The sequence below is a fragment of the Nuphar pumila genome, chromosome 10 (genome assembly GCF_984573655.1).
Source record: "Nuphar pumila chromosome 10, dmNupPumi1.hap1.1, whole genome shotgun sequence".
Taxonomy (NCBI): domain Eukaryota; kingdom Viridiplantae; phylum Streptophyta; class Magnoliopsida; order Nymphaeales; family Nymphaeaceae; genus Nuphar; species Nuphar pumila.
Window position 1 is genome coordinate 100,766,534 of NC_143258.1, and position 17,721 is coordinate 100,784,254.

The 17,721-nt window shown below is 38.3% G+C and overlaps 2 protein-coding genes across 2 annotated transcripts; one reads left to right on the plus strand and one right to left on the minus strand.

Moving 5' to 3' along the window:
- The first annotated feature begins 3,245 nt into the window (after window positions 1-3,245).
- Window positions 3,246-8,687, plus strand: LOC149827598 (uncharacterized). Its single transcript, XM_090019517.1, has 8 exons — window positions 3,246-3,786; window positions 4,158-4,250; window positions 4,385-4,543; window positions 4,821-4,982; window positions 5,095-5,211; window positions 5,299-5,394; window positions 5,498-6,143; window positions 8,453-8,687. The coding sequence occupies exons 1-7, from the start codon at window positions 3,346-3,348 to the stop codon at window positions 5,960-5,962; spliced, it is 1,533 nt and encodes a 510-aa protein (XP_089875643.1). The 5' UTR covers window positions 3,246-3,345; the 3' UTR covers window positions 5,963-6,143; window positions 8,453-8,687.
- Window positions 8,688-8,985: 298 nt separating this feature from the next.
- LOC149827599 (rhomboid-like protein 15) lies at window positions 8,986-16,259 on the minus strand. The gene is made up of 13 exons (XM_090019519.1): window positions 16,229-16,259; window positions 15,129-15,294; window positions 13,757-14,060; window positions 13,565-13,597; window positions 13,336-13,427; window positions 13,170-13,243; window positions 12,738-12,835; window positions 12,592-12,661; window positions 10,575-10,756; window positions 10,385-10,439; window positions 10,110-10,166; window positions 9,506-9,577; window positions 8,986-9,416 (listed from the first exon to the last, which is right to left on the minus strand). The coding sequence occupies exons 1-13, from the start codon at window positions 16,250-16,252 to the stop codon at window positions 9,411-9,413; spliced, it is 1,233 nt and encodes a 410-aa protein (XP_089875645.1). The 5' UTR covers window positions 16,253-16,259; the 3' UTR covers window positions 8,986-9,410.
- Window positions 16,260-17,721: the final 1,462 nt, after the last annotated feature.

The following is a 17,721-nucleotide window of genomic DNA, read 5'->3' on the forward strand; positions in this document are numbered from 1 at the left end:
TTTTAATTAATTTGTTTACTTTTTTAAAATAGACAGGAAAGGTAACATCCCACCTCCTTGGCCAATCTTTCCTACGTGGGAGTCCACAGGGAACGTCCCACCATGGACTCTAAGCATATCAACAAAAAATTTCAATAAATCTTAAGGCTTCCTTCTTATTTATTTTTTTTGTTGGTGAGTGTTGCCCCCACCCCCCTTTTTCTTTATCTCTACATGGGAATCTTAGGTAATATAAGATTTTAAAAACTATGATTTTCAGCCAAGAGGGATGGGCCACATGGGGGTGGGGGGCACATCCCATTAAATAAATTAATTTAATTTCTTAAATTATTAATTATGATTTCAAATCCAATTTCAATATAATTTTCATTTTGAATTTCATATCCAATCCAATTATTTTCAAATTTAATTTAGATCCAAATCTAAATTTACCTCTTATTACATTCAAATTCAAATTTATGTTTAATTAATTTTGAATTCAAATTTGTGTGAAATTAAATCTAAATTAAATCCAAACTTCAAATTTCACTTTAGATTAAATTTCAAGTTACCGTACACATTCAAATACAATTAAATCCATAATTGCAACATAAATTTATTTTTATTAATCTAAATAAATGCTAAAAATTTTAAGGGTATTACATCTAAGTCTTAATGAGGTCTTCTTATTTATCATCATACTAGGACCCTATAAGGTTTGGTTCAGGTTGGGTCCGGGTAAACCAGGCCCATTGACACCTATCCAAAACACATTTGTTACCACTTAACAAGTTTATATGATTATCAAGGAATGGTGACCATGGTTGGGTACCTGATTTCAGTTTCTTCAATTATAAACAAGATGACTATTATACAGTTAAAAAAGAAACTAATTACACTCACTGGGTGCACTCTCGGGTGGGCAAGGAAGACATCAAGGGTTTTACCAACCGGAGGTCAGCCAATGCATAGGCGGAGCTGGGGGGGGGGGGGGGGGGCAGAACTGGGTAGCCCAGTCCTGCCTCCCGGCCCAGTTAAAAAAAAAAATTTAAAAGCCCAGCCCTGATTACATATGAAATAGATTTTTATCCATTTTTGTAGCCCAGTCCTAGCCCAGCCCTGACTGCAGCAAATAGTTTGATTTGTCCATATGAAATAGATTTTTATTAATAATTGTAGCCATTTTTTATTTTATCTCAATTTTTCTTTTCGGGGGCACTGCCCCAAACCCAAGATTATCACACATTTTTTTTTTGCTACAACCCTGATTGGTTGGGTCTAAATTTTTTCTGATAAGGATGCGTTTGTTTTATGGGAAGTGTCTTTCCTATGGAAGGCATGCCCAGGAGAAACACCACCGGGCTTGACTAGGGAGATGTGATTGGTTTTTCGTACAAAAACCCCGCACTGTGTGGGAAAAAGCGGGGACTTAAGTGGGCTGACCGCTTCTAACCCACTTTGTTTGTTTCATGGTCTGCAGACAGAAAAGCAATTATTTTCATATGAAAATGGTTCATTTTCACGCAAAACAAGTGTGCCTTGACGTTCTGCAATATATTCACTGTAAGGTGCATTAAAAACAAAAGGTTGAGGTAACTTGGAAAACAACATTATAAAGGCATGTTTGAGAGCAAGAAAGATATAGGAAAAGTAATGCAAAATGAAAAATTCCTACAGATTTTTCGACCCTTCAAGAATCATTCCTCCATGAGTGGTGAAAGAATGTTTCTTACCAAAAAAAAATTTATTTTTACACTCTCCGCCACCCAGCTCACCAACACCTCCACCATCTCGCCATCACCCACCACCGCCCTCTTCACAAACCAGCAAAAAACTTTCTTTTATAAAACTTTTCATATAAAAAACTCTCAAAAGCAAAACTTTCTAACTTTCTTTTCTCATGAGAGTTTTCTTTCTTTCAAACGTGCCCTATGCGTAATTGAAACTTTGAACATCATAGAACTCAATTCATTTGACCTAACATGGATAAGATCTACACATTGCAAACCCATGTAAATGACAGATCTCATTTTCGGGATTTTCTCGGCAAGAGATAATCTTGCAATATTAAAAAAAAAGTTATTGTTTGGGAGATTCTTGAAAAAATACTAGTAAATATAAAATTTGCACATATAAGGAATTATATCAAAATATAATAGAAACATAAACGTGAAAAATGTTAATATTGCATTAACAAGGCAATAATATCACGATAAAGCTGTGATACTTTGAAAATATCGTTGTTTTGGAGATTATATCAGGTTTTGAAATACTGTGGCGATAATTTCAAAATATCGCTGATATATGTTACTCGTCGTAACAAAAAAAAATGGGACTCTAACTGCGATCCAACCCGTCTAAACCAGCTGGTCCATCAAACTAAACTCCACTTTACTCAGGGTATCTCTTCCAGGTTTGTTACTTGTTAGTCTGGGTGTCAAAGGGTTGGGTTTGGTTTAGACTCGGGTGGAACTAGACTTGGCCCCGATTTTCAGGTATGGTATCAGGTTCAGACCGGGGTCTAATCAGATCTACCATAAGAGAAACTATACTCGCACCCGATAAGAACTAGATGAACCAGACCCAGGCTATACCTAGTAAAATACTATTTTTTATCATTTTTACATTGAAAATTGCAGGACTTAATGGTGTGAGTATGATATAAAATTTTACAAACTATATCTGGATCCATGTATTAACCAGACCTTCGGGTTCAGACCCGGATCTTAACGGGTCTTCTTATTTATCACCATACCCGGACCCTATAGGATTTGGTACGGGTTGGGTCTGGTGAGCCTGACCCGTTGACACCCGTACTTGTTAGGGATACCAACGGTTCGGTTCTATCAACAAGAAACTAGCCGGACTTGGATCCACAAACGCATAACAGGTAAGTCTGGACTCAGGTTCCAGTTTCCAAAGATCAATCGGATTTTGGACATGGATCTAAAGCAGGATTAGCCACAGTCCTCAAAACCGACCCGTTTGGCATTTCCGTGATAGAAAATGATATATAACGTATTCAGAAATAAGTTTCATCTATTTGACTGCCACGTTGAATAGCGTATAACTTTGATCCTAAAATATCCTTCAAAGGAAGGCTCGCTCTTCACAGCACCCAAAAACTTGTGCAAAGCTGGCAGCAAATTGATTAAAGAACTTGACCTTTGAATTCATCACGGAGTCTCTAAGGTTTTTGCGAGAAGCCACGAGGCACCGATCATCCTACAAAAGGCTGCAGCGGTTAGGGTTTCGGCTTCGCCCCTCATTCCTCCTGTCCAGATCGCTTCCCCGCCGTTGACTGCCGGCGACCTTCCCGAGTTCCTGTCCTCATTTCCCGTCGCTTTGCTGGATTCCGGTGACACGATGGCCGGAAGAAGTCTGGCCGAGGAGAGGAGCCGGTCGAAATCCGAAGATGAGGAGAGGAGGAGGAAGAAGAAGAAGGAAACGAAGACGAAAAATAAGACTGTGATTTCGTTGTGCAGCAGCGACGACGACGACGCCGAAGATAGGGAGGCTAACGAGGATCTGACGGCGGAGATCCTCAAGAAGGCGGAGCGGAGAATGCGGCCGACGGAGGAGACGAAGCAGATCCTGACTGTCGGCGACTCGCCGAGCTCGTCGGCCGTTGTCGACGTCTCGTCGTCGGAGGTCGTCGACGTCTCGTCGTCGGACGCCGTCGACGGGGCGGCGATCGCCGACGAGAATACGAATCCGAAGAGGAGGAGGACGAAGGAGAGGAGGAAAATGAATAAGAGGACGAAGAAGGGACAAGAAGAGGAGACTGGAGTCGGAGACGGGAAACCGGTTCTCTCTCTCTCTCTCTGTCCGTCTGTGTCTGCGCGCGTGTGTGTGTGTGTGTGTGGAGTATTGTAATTCATAACTCCGGTGGTTGGATGAACGAGGAGTTGCAATTCCTGCTCAGAAACTGCAGGTTACTCGCAGACAAAATGCGATCTTTGCAGCATCACTATTAATCCGAAGTCCGCTGCAACTCATTAGCGTCTTCGGAGTTCAAATTTCGGCCCCCAAACGGTTGCCCGATGTTTTGCCGAGAAAATCTATGGGTTCTGTACAATTGCTTAGCGTTGTGCCTTTTCTTATGTAGTTTTAGGGTGTTTTGAATGATGAAGTTGGGGATTCTTATTATTCACATAGGTTTTCTCTTCTTGTCGTAGACTGTAGACGAAAATTTGGAGGTTTCAGAATCCCCTGAAGCAGTGGCGGGAGGCGTAGCGATATCGGGCAACACTGTATTGCTGAAACTCCTGGTAAGTTGAACTATTTTTTGAAGCGATTTCACAGGGACTGAAAAATAAAAAACTAGATTTTCCGGGTGCTGTTTGAATGTCTATGTGCAAAGTTACTCTTCAGCCTTCCAAACTTACTGTATGTATATATTCAGCGTGGGCCTCGGTATTTCGATCCTCCTGAGGAGTCTTGGGGAGCTTGTTATGCTTGTGGTGAAGTGGGTCATGCCGCATCGAAGTGCCTGTTGAAGAAGCAGAAGAAACCGTGTTACATCTGCGGAAAGTTCGGTCATGCGGCCAAGTCATGTTCTGAAGTATACAATTTTTTATGTTCTATGGGTTTTCTTTCTAAGGCTTTCGAATGCATGTTATCTTTAGTATGATGCCTGCAATAAACTTTTTTCATTAGAATGCGCATTGTAGTCTAATATGATATGATTATATTGTCTTGCTCCCCTCCCGTTCAATTTATTTTTGCCTTTAATTATATAGTTCAATATGTTTTCCATACTGTGTGTATGCTGTGCATGTTCTGAGCGTGCAGTTTTATACACATTACATTTTGGTTTTGGAATGATGTGTTTCATGCAGATGCGTGCATGTTTTATATGCAAAAAAACGGGTCACCGCGCAAAGAAGTGCTTGGAAAAGCACAACATCGTTAAAGATACTTTGAGGTACTGTCTGCGTTGTGGAAATCCCGGGCATGACATGTCGACATGTAAAAATGATTATGACCTGGATGATTTGAAGGTCTTTATCTTGCCATTTACTGTTCATATTATTTTGTTTGCCTTGAATAAGAAATGTGATATAAGTTGGGATTTATGTAAATTAACGTTTTAAATATTTTTCACGCTTGCAGGAGATACAATGTTATGTCTGCAAACAATATGGTCACCTGTGTTGTGTTGATTTTATTGATACTGGCCCAAAAGTGGTTTCTTGTTACAAATGTGGTCAGACAGGTCACACTGGTTCGGTAAGTGGAGCTCACATCATGGCTAATGAAAGTTGCTTGTATTTCCTGAATATTAAGTCAGAAAAGCTTGTGCAATTTCCTCTATAGGGGTGTGCAAGAGATAAGAGTGGAAACGGATCAACATTATGCTATAAATGTGGAGAAGAGGGACATTTAGCAAGGGGTTGCAATAGACTTGATCAGGTTTGACATCATATGTGCAATTACCTGTATCTTTGACATACTTGTATAATTTAGGTATGATATGTTTTATCTAAAGTTGCTAACTGAACCAACCTTCTTGTAGTATGATCAAAGGTTATCTGAACCATCGACAAGTCAATGTCTTCCAGCTGAAGATTCTGATTTTTTGGGATTTAGATCAGTACCCCGTGATTATGGTCAATCTCAGGGGACAAAGGGCTTCCTATATCAGGCGGGTGCAGGTTTTACTACTGGGAAGTTCAGGCGGAAAAATGGCTGGATAACAAATGAGGGAGGTGATTTACCTAGTAGAGGTGTCAATGTGAGTGACTGGGGATCTCCTAAGACACCAGTTGAAAAGTGGCAGAGGAATTCTGGTTTCCGTTCTCATGGATCTCATTCAAGTTACATCCCAGCTTTCAGGAATTCCAGTTTCAGATCTGGTGGATCTCATTCAAGTCATACGCCATCTTTTAGGAACCAGAGGTTTTCATCGGATGCATCTAATTCATGGAAGCCTCGTCAACATACTAAACATACACATCCAAATTTCAGTAACTCAAGATAAGGTTTTGTTTTTTGTGAAATTTTGCTGAGAAAGATGACTACAGGCTGGTTGTAGCTGGTTTTGGTGTAAGAGTGGCTCTTTGCAAGCCTATTTCACAAAGCTCTAAGAGTTGCTTATCAGAAGGTGTTACACTGTGGTTCACAAGTAATGCTGACTGAGCTTCTCAGCACCTCGTGATTCAGTAAGTGTTTCATTATTGGTTTCCACTTCTTATTGGTGTGATATCATGATTCTTGTTTTTTTATCCTTTATTCTTTTTTTCATCTTAATTCTCTGTTAACTTTCCTTAGGCCCTGTTTGGATGACAGGGGGTAAAACCTGGTTTTTGGCAAACCAGGTTTGCCAAAATCCATCTATTCATGACTGTTTGGATGACCAAAACCTGATTTTCAGCTTTTTGGTCACCAAAAACTAAAAAAAAGGAAAAAGGAAAAAGGAAAAAGAAAAAAGAAAAAAGAAAAAAGAAAAAAGAAAAATAAAGCTGGCCATTTTCCAGCCATGCCAAAACATGAAAAAATTGAAAAAAAACTTGGCCGGTGCCATGAACAAAGAAAAAGAAAAGAAAAGCATTCTTCGGGGGGCTCATTTTTTTTTGTTTAACAGGTTTTGGCCAAGTTAGAATTATGGAGACAGACATTGGAAGCAAGAGGTTTTAAGTTAAGTAAAAGTAAGACAGAATATATGGAATGTCGATTTAGTAAGCAACAAAGTAGTGATGGGAGTGTAGTGAAGATTGGTGAGCAATAAATACCGGTGGATGATTGTTTCAAATATTTGGGATCTATCATTCAAAAGAATGGAGAAATTGATGGAGATGTAAATCATAGGATAAAGGTTGGGTTGATGAAATGGAAAAGTGCAACTGGAGTCTTGTGCGATCGTAGAATGCCATTGCGGTTGAAGGGAAAGTTTTATAGGACGACTATTAGGCCTGCTTTACTATATGGTACGGAATGTTGGGCGGCCAAGAGAAATCATATTCAAAAAATGAGTGTAGCTGAGATGCGTATGCTTAGATGGATGTGTGGAAATACAATAAAAGATAAGATTCGGAACGAGGAGATACGTAAGAAGGTAGGCGTTGCACCCATTGAAAATAAGATGAGAGAGAATCGTTTACGGTGGTTTGGACATATTCGGCGAAGGCCTAATGATGCTCCAGTTAGAAGGATGGAGAAATGGGAAAATATATTAGTTAAAAGAGGTCGGGGTAGGCCTAGGAAGACTTGGATGGAGATGATAGGAAAGGATATGAATGCTTTGAACCTCACCATGAACATGGCATTGGATAGAAATGATTGGAGGAGAAGAATTCATGTGGAAGACCCAGAATGATTTTCTTTTTTGGTTCATATCGCCGACCCTAATTGTTTTGGGACGAAGGTGTAGTTGTTGTTGTTGTTGTAACAGGTTTTGGCCAAAACCTGGTTTTCGAGTATCTATAATAGTGTTTGTTAGACTACGTTTTATTTCATTTATATCTATATATTTTGATAAGCTATTTTTGTAAAGGTGATTGCATCTTTTGCCTGAGTTACTATGTGGTACTTCAAGGAACTTTTTGACACTTTTGTGCAATAGTAACAACCAGGTTTAGATTTTGGTTGTTGATGAATTCATGCATGGTACTAGAGCCTAGGATTTTTGTTCTAGAATCTCTTTGGGCTCATCTTGGTCAGATTATATTGTCCCAATTCTGACTTATTTTTTGCTTCTGTTCATCGTATCTTGCTTATGCTGTCAACATCATGAGCCGATGCCATCATTTTCCAAGAGAACACTCAACACTAGAAATATTAGAAGTTCCCCTTGTTTGGTTCGATAATCATCTGATTAAATCTCAAAGGGATTGAAGCATCTAAGTGCTAGATTCTTTTCTTTCGTTGCCTCTTATCTGACAGTAGAAATCCTTATTTTGGTGGTTACTTTTGTGCTAGAGTAGTTTAGTATCATGCACTCGTACCCCTTGAAGTTTGGCATCCATTAAAATCCCAAACTCAGCCCACCCTCCGGGGATGCAGGTTTGCAAAATTAAATGGGCTTCTCCGGCCTTATGTCATGTATAGATTTCCTTTTTCAGGCATTTTATGTGCAAAACAAGTTCTCTTTCCATATGCTTAGTTATTTTGTGCAACAAGTTTATTAAAACGAGTATAATCATCTGATCACTTTTTGAATCCCATTCCCATCCTACTTGATTTTAGAAACCCCTGAAACCCTATTTAGGAAGAGACTGCAGCGTTCATGTATGCTTGCAGGCATGCATTCATGTGCACTGGCACAGGCAGGCATGCGTCTGTGAAAGTTTCAGGACATCTATAGTCAATTTGATGCATTTTATTAGGTTACGATCTCTCTCTCTCTCTCTATATATATATATATATATATAATGAAACTACCCCAGCTAACTTACTGAGATGACTAGGCAATAGCGATTGATGGTACACACTATTTTTGACAACTAATCCTTGCTCAAATTCCTCCTTGCAGATTCTTGAATCATCACTGAGAAGCCAGCTCGAGTTATGAAACCAGGGTCGGTTATAACTAGGCGTACACTTCACGGGTAACAATTTTAGGTGGCAAGGCTGAGCTTCTCTGCCAGTTCATAAGCAGCAACTGCACATTGATTCTCATTGTAACTTTATTGCGACGATGGTAATAATCTGGAGAGACACAAGTTAGTTTGTGAATGAAATGGCGTTTTTGTTTTTTGGTTCAGAAATTTGTGATGTGGTTGTCTACCTCGTGATAGTTGATTGCATCGTGGACCAGAATCCAGATTGTGCATAAACGCATGCATCTCAATGTTTGTGTACAGAGAATTGGTGGAACTAGCGAAGCCCCACTCTAATTTGGGGCCTTCAACTATACTGGTTGTTGAGGTCAAGCGAATCTGAAACCTGAGATTGCAATGACTAGGGTGTTCCCGAATAAGGAATGAAATCCCACGTCATATATTCGCTTGCGATTTTATTGTTTTTCTGAATATGCCATGATAAAATGACAATGTTTCAAGCATCGGTTAATTGATCGAGTGACTTTGCTTTGGGATCAGGTGACGTTGAAAATCACCACCAATAGTGTTTTTTCTAATATCCATTATTGTGGTACGGACGGAGCCACTCTTTCCATGGTGAAAATATTAATCTAAACTTTTTTCCCTTTAACACTATTCAAGCGATCATTCATTTGATTCAGGAGACAGACTTACATCAGCTATTTCACAATCGATCAATCTAGTTTTCAAGCTAGGACCAAAGATCAGCACCACCGATGTGGAAACATGCACAATCAATGTCTGATGAGCTCAATCAATTCAGTCGTAAATCAGCTAGACGCAGATGCACATGAAAGCACCTGCCGTGGGGGATGCTCAGTGAGTTTCGTCAGCTTCATAAGCAGCAGTGGGATGCGAGATCGAGATGTGAACTGAAGAATAAACGATCTACCCCTGTACAGAGATGCAAGAAAAATCAGAGAAAACTCGAGAGGAAACGTCAATGAGCGGCAATCACAGCAACGGTAGAAGGGAAAACATGCCTGACTCGTCAGAATTTCAACAGCCACATTTGAATCTCCACCTGCTGCTCTAAGAGCCACCTCCGCTTTGCTCTGATAAATCAAAAGATCACCCACATTATGCTAAAATATAACACGAATCACAGAATAATTTAAGACATGCAAACCGCCAGGCACTTCTAGGCTAGAGCCTCAGTAGAATAGTTCTTGGGGTTCAGGTAACCGGCAGATGTATACAGACTCGACCCACTTTTCTAAATTGGCCAAGTAGAGTCTTAATCCACCAAGACAAGGTGGATCACCAAACTAACTACAGCTTGCAAGTTCTAATCTCTCATGAAAACGAGTCTGTTCTGTCCAACCATAACTTGGCATTTCATAAGCAAGCACCCTTCTTTCTATCAAAATGGTTATATCAAGAATGTTTGGACAAGGCGTTGAACTTCCAATCAGATGGATAAGGGTTAAACATACATTTCGTTTTCTTTTGGGGGAAGGAGAGTTTCAACATCTTAAAGGTTCATTAGTTTAAATATCACTAATCAAAATAATTCACTGCATGGGCATATTCTTTGGGAGACATTAGATCAATCCTCAAGACAGAGCAACTCAAATGAAATGTTACCTTGTCAAAACCCATATCCACAAGTTTCTGGATCTGATCGCTATAGTTACTGAGACCCTGCAGAAAGGATTAGAGAGGAAGCAAGTTTAATCCACTAATATCAAGCTGTATCAATACCATTTGAAAGAGCCAACTCAAGTTATAGGCCATCAGGTGACTTGTACAAAGAGCACCATGTTAGTTGGAGTTTCAAGGAAATTTGTACAAACTTATGGAATGAATCATAATCCCGGTTTCAACTTTCAAGTTCTAAATATTTGAATAAATAGAGAGACCTGGTTGTTGGTTCCCATGCCTTCGACGCTCACTGCACTTTCCACAGCCGAGTTCCTAAAAGTGCAATATAAGAAATGATTAGTCATTTGCCATCTTAAAGGGTTAAAAGCACACTTGACAACTGAATAGTATGGGCAGTGACACCTGCATGAGAAAGTAACACAGAGGTGCCATGTGACAAATGAGTACCTTGAATCTGGAATTCGAGCTGCTGTTGTTCCCGTGGATGGATCTTCATAGAATGATATACTATTATCTAGCAGCCTGGCATTAAGTCCTGAATCAGAAGAAACTGTAGGAAAAGCGGCAGCATTGCGAGCTGATCCAAGAATCCTCCCCGTACCTGGAAATCTGTGGCTATCCTGTGATGACTAGATTTCAAAAAAAAATTGACAGTAGGTTATATCACAACAGAATTAATCTTCCGCAAGCAAATAAAAACAACCATGCAACACAGGCTGATGGGTAGAAGAATTGCATGAAATATTATTAGGGGAAGAATCAGTAAGAAAAAAAAACTTCAATGACAACCATCTCCGTCAGCTATACAATGAAAATGTGAAAATATCCTTCTTGCCACAATGGTCCGTTCAACATTTCAATGCTGATACATGGGGAGCAAGAATACACCAAAGAAGAGGGGAAATCTATCATGCTTAAAAGCAAAAAATTCTTAGTGTTTCATGTTTATAAGAAAAGGTTCATAAATTTGTACTTCAATTGATTGTAGAAATCTGACAAATCAGTGAATAAGAGAAGCAAAGGAAAAAAAAAGGTAGAGTTGCCTATATGGAAATCAACAATGTTAGAAACGTAATTACATTTTAATTAGCTTCATTCATGATTTGTGTGTTTTCTTAGTTTTAGTTGTTTGGCTTCATAAATTGTGCCGAATATGTATTTTCTGTTATTTTTAAGGATTTATTGTATTATTTATTTATTTTTTCTTTTCTTGGTCCTGACTAGGCTGACTAGGCCTTTTAGGAGACGGGCACTAGGTACTTGCTAACAGACGAAGTGCTTTGCTAACTTGTGTGGCAAACATATGCAAAGGTCAAGCCATATAAAACAGGAGATAAGAGAAATGAAGAAATACAAGGCCTGAAAATTTTTCACTGGAGCTAGCAAACAAGCCAGGCAGCTCGAACCCAGCTAAATTACCAGTTTATTTGAGCTTAGAGAAGGATTCAGTCCTGGTTCCCAAACAGCACAAAATAGTCATCATTTTCATGGATGGAAGAGAACAAGCAGGAGGGCAAGTTGAAAATTGAAGTCAACCTGCTTGCCTCAAAGCCTGTACTTAGAAGATTATTGTAATAAAATGGAAGAGCCCTCACACACCTAGGCAAAACACAACTCAAAATGGGTTCAAGAACAAGAGCCACTAAGGGCCAAAGAAACACTCTTAAAATAATAGATTTATTAACAATAAAATGCACAAAAAATGCATTTCATACAAAGGGACAAGAGGTCCCTATTTATACATATAAGAGGGCAAAGAAGGGTCCATTATAGCCGTTGGGGATTCCCCCAACGACTATATGGTCTTTTGACCATATTGCACTCAACCAAATACAAAAAAGACTAAAATAAAATACAGAAAATACAAATGAAAAAGTCAATTCTGCCCCTAACGGGCAGAACCTATTACAGGAGCAGAATTACCAAAATACCACTAGAAGGGTATTTCCTATTACAATATATATATATATATATATATATATATATATATATATATATATATATCAAATGATATTTTCACAATTATCACCATTATGTCAATCACCAAACCAAATTTCAAGAATCCAGTCATGTACACTGAATGATGACAACCTAAACCAATAAATTCTTAACACTTGCATCACACTCATTCCAGACATGGCAGATTAGTCCTCTAACAGCTTCACACATACACACTAACACAATCTCAGAAAATTATTTTTCAATTTATTGATTAGAAGGATAAAACATTAAAGTAAGCCAGGTGTTTTATTTTAAAAAATGTCCTATTAGCTGTTTTATTTTTAAAAAATTCCTATTAGCTGCTTTGTTTTAAAAAATGTTACTGTAATGAAACCTGCACTTATGTTATACTTTGTATGCATCAACATCTGATTACTATCATGAATGAACTAATGTACAATAATGCCAAAGGAAATGATCACCAAAAATAAAAGATCACTATCTAGTGAAGATATCAAAATACCTCAGAAACTGGTGATGCGCTTTGTGGCATCCATGAGGAGAGATTTCTCCATACATTTCCAGAAAGAGTACTGCTGGAGGTGAAAACAACCATTTAGACATTGAGTACTAAATAGTAAATACAGCAAGAAGGCAAATATTTGTTACCTCAAAGGCACACTTGTATTTGTATATGTAGGGAGCTGTGCAGCAGTTGGAGTACCCCCACCACCCACAATAAATCCAGGCCTCCTAACACAAGACGACTGCAAATGGATTTAGAATTCAGAGATTCATGGCACTGACAATAAACAGGTTATTTTTCACAGTTACATTAACATATCACATACATAAAGGCATAAACCAAAGGCATAATATATTACATATTACTTGTCCTCACAAAGAAAAACTTAATTCTCACAGAGAAAACTCATGCTTCTGTATGATGCATGCACCTGCATGCTTACAAGGGTGCGTAGAGCCATTAAACCATTTGCAGATTAATGTACATGCATGATAGTGAGTAAACAAGAAACAGACAACAACAAAGCCTAGGCAAAGAGCCCCAGATTCACATGAAAACTTGATTCATAAACTTACAAGCAGAGAGCAACTCTCAATTCTAGAAAAGAAGGATGATGCAGGCAAAAGAAAGTTGAGCATTCCATAGGTATCTGTTGAACAAGCAGATACCGGTATAAGTACTCTTGAAGTGAAAATAGCAGCTGAAAAGAAAAATGAGGGACTATAATTCAAAGGAACTGACATGCAAACCCAGACAAAATTCCACATAAGTGTCCAAGTAGTGAAACATTTGACATCAGAAGCTGAAAAACCACCAGCAAGATCCATGCGTACCTAAGAGTGTAATACTTAGCTTATCTTGGAGAAAGCAATAACAAATTGAAACAGTATGTCAATGTGTGCATGTGTTTGTGTATTTGTGCATATTCCCCAAATTTTACTTTCATAGATAGGAAGAAACAGTCTTATACCATTTTGCGGGCACATTGAAAAGTCCAAACACGCTGCACAACATCATACAATATGAATCAGTAGAAGTAAAATGCGAGTCATATATGGTGGCTCAAGTTAGTTCTTTACACAAAAAGGGAAGAATAAATAGTTAAGGTACTTTTAGAAAATAAAGCAACCTCAAGGAACATGGATTTAGGTTGTTACAATACCTTCTCGATTGAATTCCGCTTAAACTCGTTTCTATGACAATCATAGAAAATATGATCCCTGAGAATCCAATAGCACACTCGTCCATCAGATTATGATAAGGGTGTACGGGATTGTAGGCAACCACTGATGCAATAAGAAGATGAAAAATGGCATTTGTTGTAGCCAACAAAAGAATCACATATAAGAGCCGGACAGATCCTATGATTCTTTCTAACCCACTCCCCAGAGGTACCAGAGCCATCATGTTGAACATGACATGCAACAGAGATCCATGAAAAAGAATCGCTGTGTAAATCCTGTAAACTGCAATGAAGAGGAATTGTCTATTAGCCAATTGTCCAAAGACAGGTAGATTTCTAAACAACGACCCAAACTAAAAATCATCCTTGATGTCTAAAATTTAGGCTAATAGGTAGCATTTGTTTTTCCTATCTATACTTCCCCATGGACACTCTGTCCTACCTATCAATGGAATCAAATGAAGCATCACTGCTCACAGTAAGATGGATTGTCTTGCAATAACCATTTTGCAACTGATAGTGAAGAACTGATCAGGTGCAACAATCTTATTTCTCTTTCTTCATATCAATCAAATCAAAGATCTGGAAAGCAATGGCATCAAAGTATGTCATGCATCCCAATGGAAATCTTGATAGGCTTGGTGACCGTGAGAAAGATCTGATGTCTTTTACCATAAAAAAATAACAAATGGCAGCTACGAGCAATTACCAGGTTCCCCCTCTATGACATGAATCATAACCAATGACCGGATGTTGTCAACCAGGAGGTTCTGCCCCAACTAACTTATTTTTCGTGTATCTCATACACATGCATTTGTTGTGTCTCTACATTTATTCATGTACAAGAGGAGGTTTCACTAATAACTATTAACAGTACACAATGAATTTTAGCCTTAAAAACATCCGCTAGGTTCTCTGGAGCATGGACACCTAAAGGCCACAACCTAATGAGCTGAACCCAATGAACAACGACCATGGTGGGTGGTGACAATGGATTCCACACAGTAAATTCAACCATCCAAGCAGTAGAAGCAGAAAATGATCTGCTTCCCATGACCAATGACAGTATGAACCTGGTGAGGCATGAACAGACAAAATTCCATCAGTCAGTCAATAGACACAAGTCAACAGCCTTACAATTGCATTCTAGCTACACAATTCATTCCAGTCATGTTCGTCTTAGTGCAGTAACAAAAATAAGGCAGCAGTGGATATCACCTGGGTCAGATTTTACAGTAACACTTCATCTTGCTTAGAAAAAGCTCTGCTTCTAACATGAAGTGGACTAACTCAATGATACTCGTGTATAAAATCAAATTATTACATTATTTTAAGTATTCTGCTCCCATACCTTGGAATCGTGAAATAATTAAACTGGGCCAGAAGCATATCTCAGCAAAGGAGTCATATCCAGCCAATAGACACAGCAAGTATATAAAACCACATACAACAACCACTCCTGAAGTAATGAATGGAATGCCTCCCCACCACTGGTTCAACCGAGTTGACAGCCCTGCCTACCACATGCAACAATTACCAGACAGCTCAGAGATTTCGCACCAAATATTCAATTAGGAACAACCAAACCTCACAAAAGCAGAAAATTCATATAAAAAGAGAAAATGCAATCGCAGAGAGTCTCTGACCATGGTAAAAATCTCAAGCCAACTAAAGCATGCCAAGATTGGAGTCCCAACACAGTCGATGCCTTTCTAAACATAATTTCTTTATTTTCCAAAACATAACAACATTAAACTATTCAAAGTAAATGCTAAGTAGTTCTCGATGCAAAAATATATCCAAGTAAAAACTTTCAAAACTTGCTGCCTTGCTTGGAAGGAGCACGAAAATGTCGTAGCACAAAAAAATACAAACGTAGCTACCAACATACTTAGAATATCATCATTTACCTGCAGAGCTCCTCATTATAAAACACCAATCGAAGTAAAAATCAATAAACTTCCAAGTAAAACAATGACGATTTAGTTACTGCCAAGCATTTTTTCAAGTTCAGCCAAGCTTTTATTGCCTTTCCATCTCGAGAGGAGATACACGAGGAATCGCCGAAAAATATCTTCATCTGATGATTCCGATAAAAAAATCCGAAAAGCACAAACTTCAATATTTAAGTCGATGAAATTTTCCATCACGAGTATTACACAAAATCCCCCAGAAGACAAAAAAAAAAACTGAACGAAGTTCAAAAAATATCAAATTTGATCCCTCTAATTTCACATAAAAAGGAATCAAATCGCGAACACACAGCTGCAAATCACGAACTAACTAATTCTAGATCCCTGGATTTGTTCCACAGAACCTTAAATTTCGCGGAGAATAGAGAAAACTAAACATACCAGAGAATCGAAGATCAAAGCAAGAAAGGGAAAATAATAAACACAGAGGAATCTAGAAGATAGGGGATCGGGGGGAAGAAGAGGGTTTTTTGCTCACCTCAGAGAAGACGTTGGACCTCATTTTTGGCGTTCGCGTGTGTTGCCGCTTCAGACCCGCTTTATAAAGACGTTTCGAGATATGAAATTACATAAATAACCTTGTAAAAAATGTTTAAACCCCCGATGCAGAACATGAAGCGCGGGAAATAAAAGGAAAAATAGTCGTTCCCTGACGAAAGTGGCCCTCGAAAAATCGTTTGTACGGTGTAACGGACCTTTTTTTGAGAATTAAGTCCATGGGTCCGATTTGGTGCTGTTAATGGGGAATATAGACGATATTTTGAAAATATCGCATGTTATCGGGATATCTGGGACAGGATATTTATATTGGATGGGTTAAGACAACTTTGAACCATTTATATTAACTTTTAACATGACCAAAGTGTCCTCGAAACTGGTGGCAAACTTTTTTTTTTTTATGATAAACCCTCCCCTAAGCTAGGAAAACCCAAGTGGGGCCCATGACCACCCTGCTTTACGTGGCCCACCACCTATGAACATATAATAATAAACATATCTCAATCACCATACATCGCATCTCATTTCATACATCATCCTACAATTCTTGTATAATAATAAACATATCAAATCTATTCATATATATATATATATGTTAGTTGTATATGTACACATCAATTTTCGTAAGCATTTGTATACATGTCTCATATGCATCATCACAATATAATAACATTCGTATGTATATCTTATAATTGTAGACATACGAATCATAATAGAAAAACATTTGTACGTATGCCTTAACTGCATATGTACCAATTACAATAATATAGCATTTGTACGTACAACTACATACATACATATCATATCACAATGATATTCAGTAATAACAAACCACCCATTACACATGAATATCTCCATCCACTTGAATTTTTTCGACGATACCAGTCTTATCCAAGATGATGCATTAACCAAACTAAGCACTAGGGCTCACCTGAGGGTAATCATAAAGCTATAATGGCTCAGTAGGGCATAATTCACGAAGAGAACAGGCCGTAATAAGAATCTGACCTTGAAAATTGAGCGCAATAGGTATATACACCTTGGGCTCACGCAAACAACTAAGCAATCACATAGATATGCAGTATTTGCATACATATCATAATACATCAAAAGTATTCAATGTGTATGCCTTATTGGCATATGCTCACACAACATACACTTACGATCCACCATTACCTGCAATTGATTAACACTATATGCCGATTTTATCTTTTTATATTTTAGAGTTCAACCTGCAAAACCATGCACTTCAAAACGTTTCGGATAACCCAATTCTACAATTATACATCTCATCCAATAAACCCAACTCTAGTTAGTTAAATATTACATTCTAAATAATTTACGAAGCCAAAAAAAATCATTTTCGGGTTTTGAAGCATCTAGGTAATTACTTATGCACATTGTGCATAATTAGGAACTCAGTAGCATAGGGGTATCGTACCCTGAGCCCTAGTAAGGATTTGAGAATTATAT

What these genes read in the sequence shown, in the direction of transcription:
- LOC149827599 (XM_090019519.1), bottom strand. Translation starts at nt 16,252, where the DNA reads ATGAGGTCCAACGTCTTCTCTGAG. An exon ending in TTGAGAGTTGCTCTCTGCTT is followed by an intron (nt 12,836 to 13,169) that starts GTAAGTTTATGA and finishes ATCCATTTGCAG; the next exon opens with TCGTCTTGTGTTAGGAGGCC. An exon ending in TGGATATGGGTTTTGACAAG is followed by an intron (nt 9,578 to 10,109) that starts GTAACATTTCAT and finishes TTGATTTATCAG; the next exon opens with AGCAAAGCGGAGGTGGCTCT.
- LOC149827598 (XM_090019517.1), top strand. Translation starts at nt 3,346, where the DNA reads ATGGCCGGAAGAAGTCTGGCCGAGGAGAGGAGCCGGTCGAAATCCGAA. An exon ending in AGACAGGTCACACTGGTTCG is followed by an intron (nt 5,212 to 5,298) that starts GTAAGTGGAGCT and finishes TTTCCTCTATAG; the next exon opens with GGGTGTGCAAGAGATAAGAG. An exon ending in GTTGCAATAGACTTGATCAG is followed by an intron (nt 5,395 to 5,497) that starts GTTTGACATCAT and finishes ACCTTCTTGTAG; the next exon opens with TATGATCAAAGGTTATCTGA.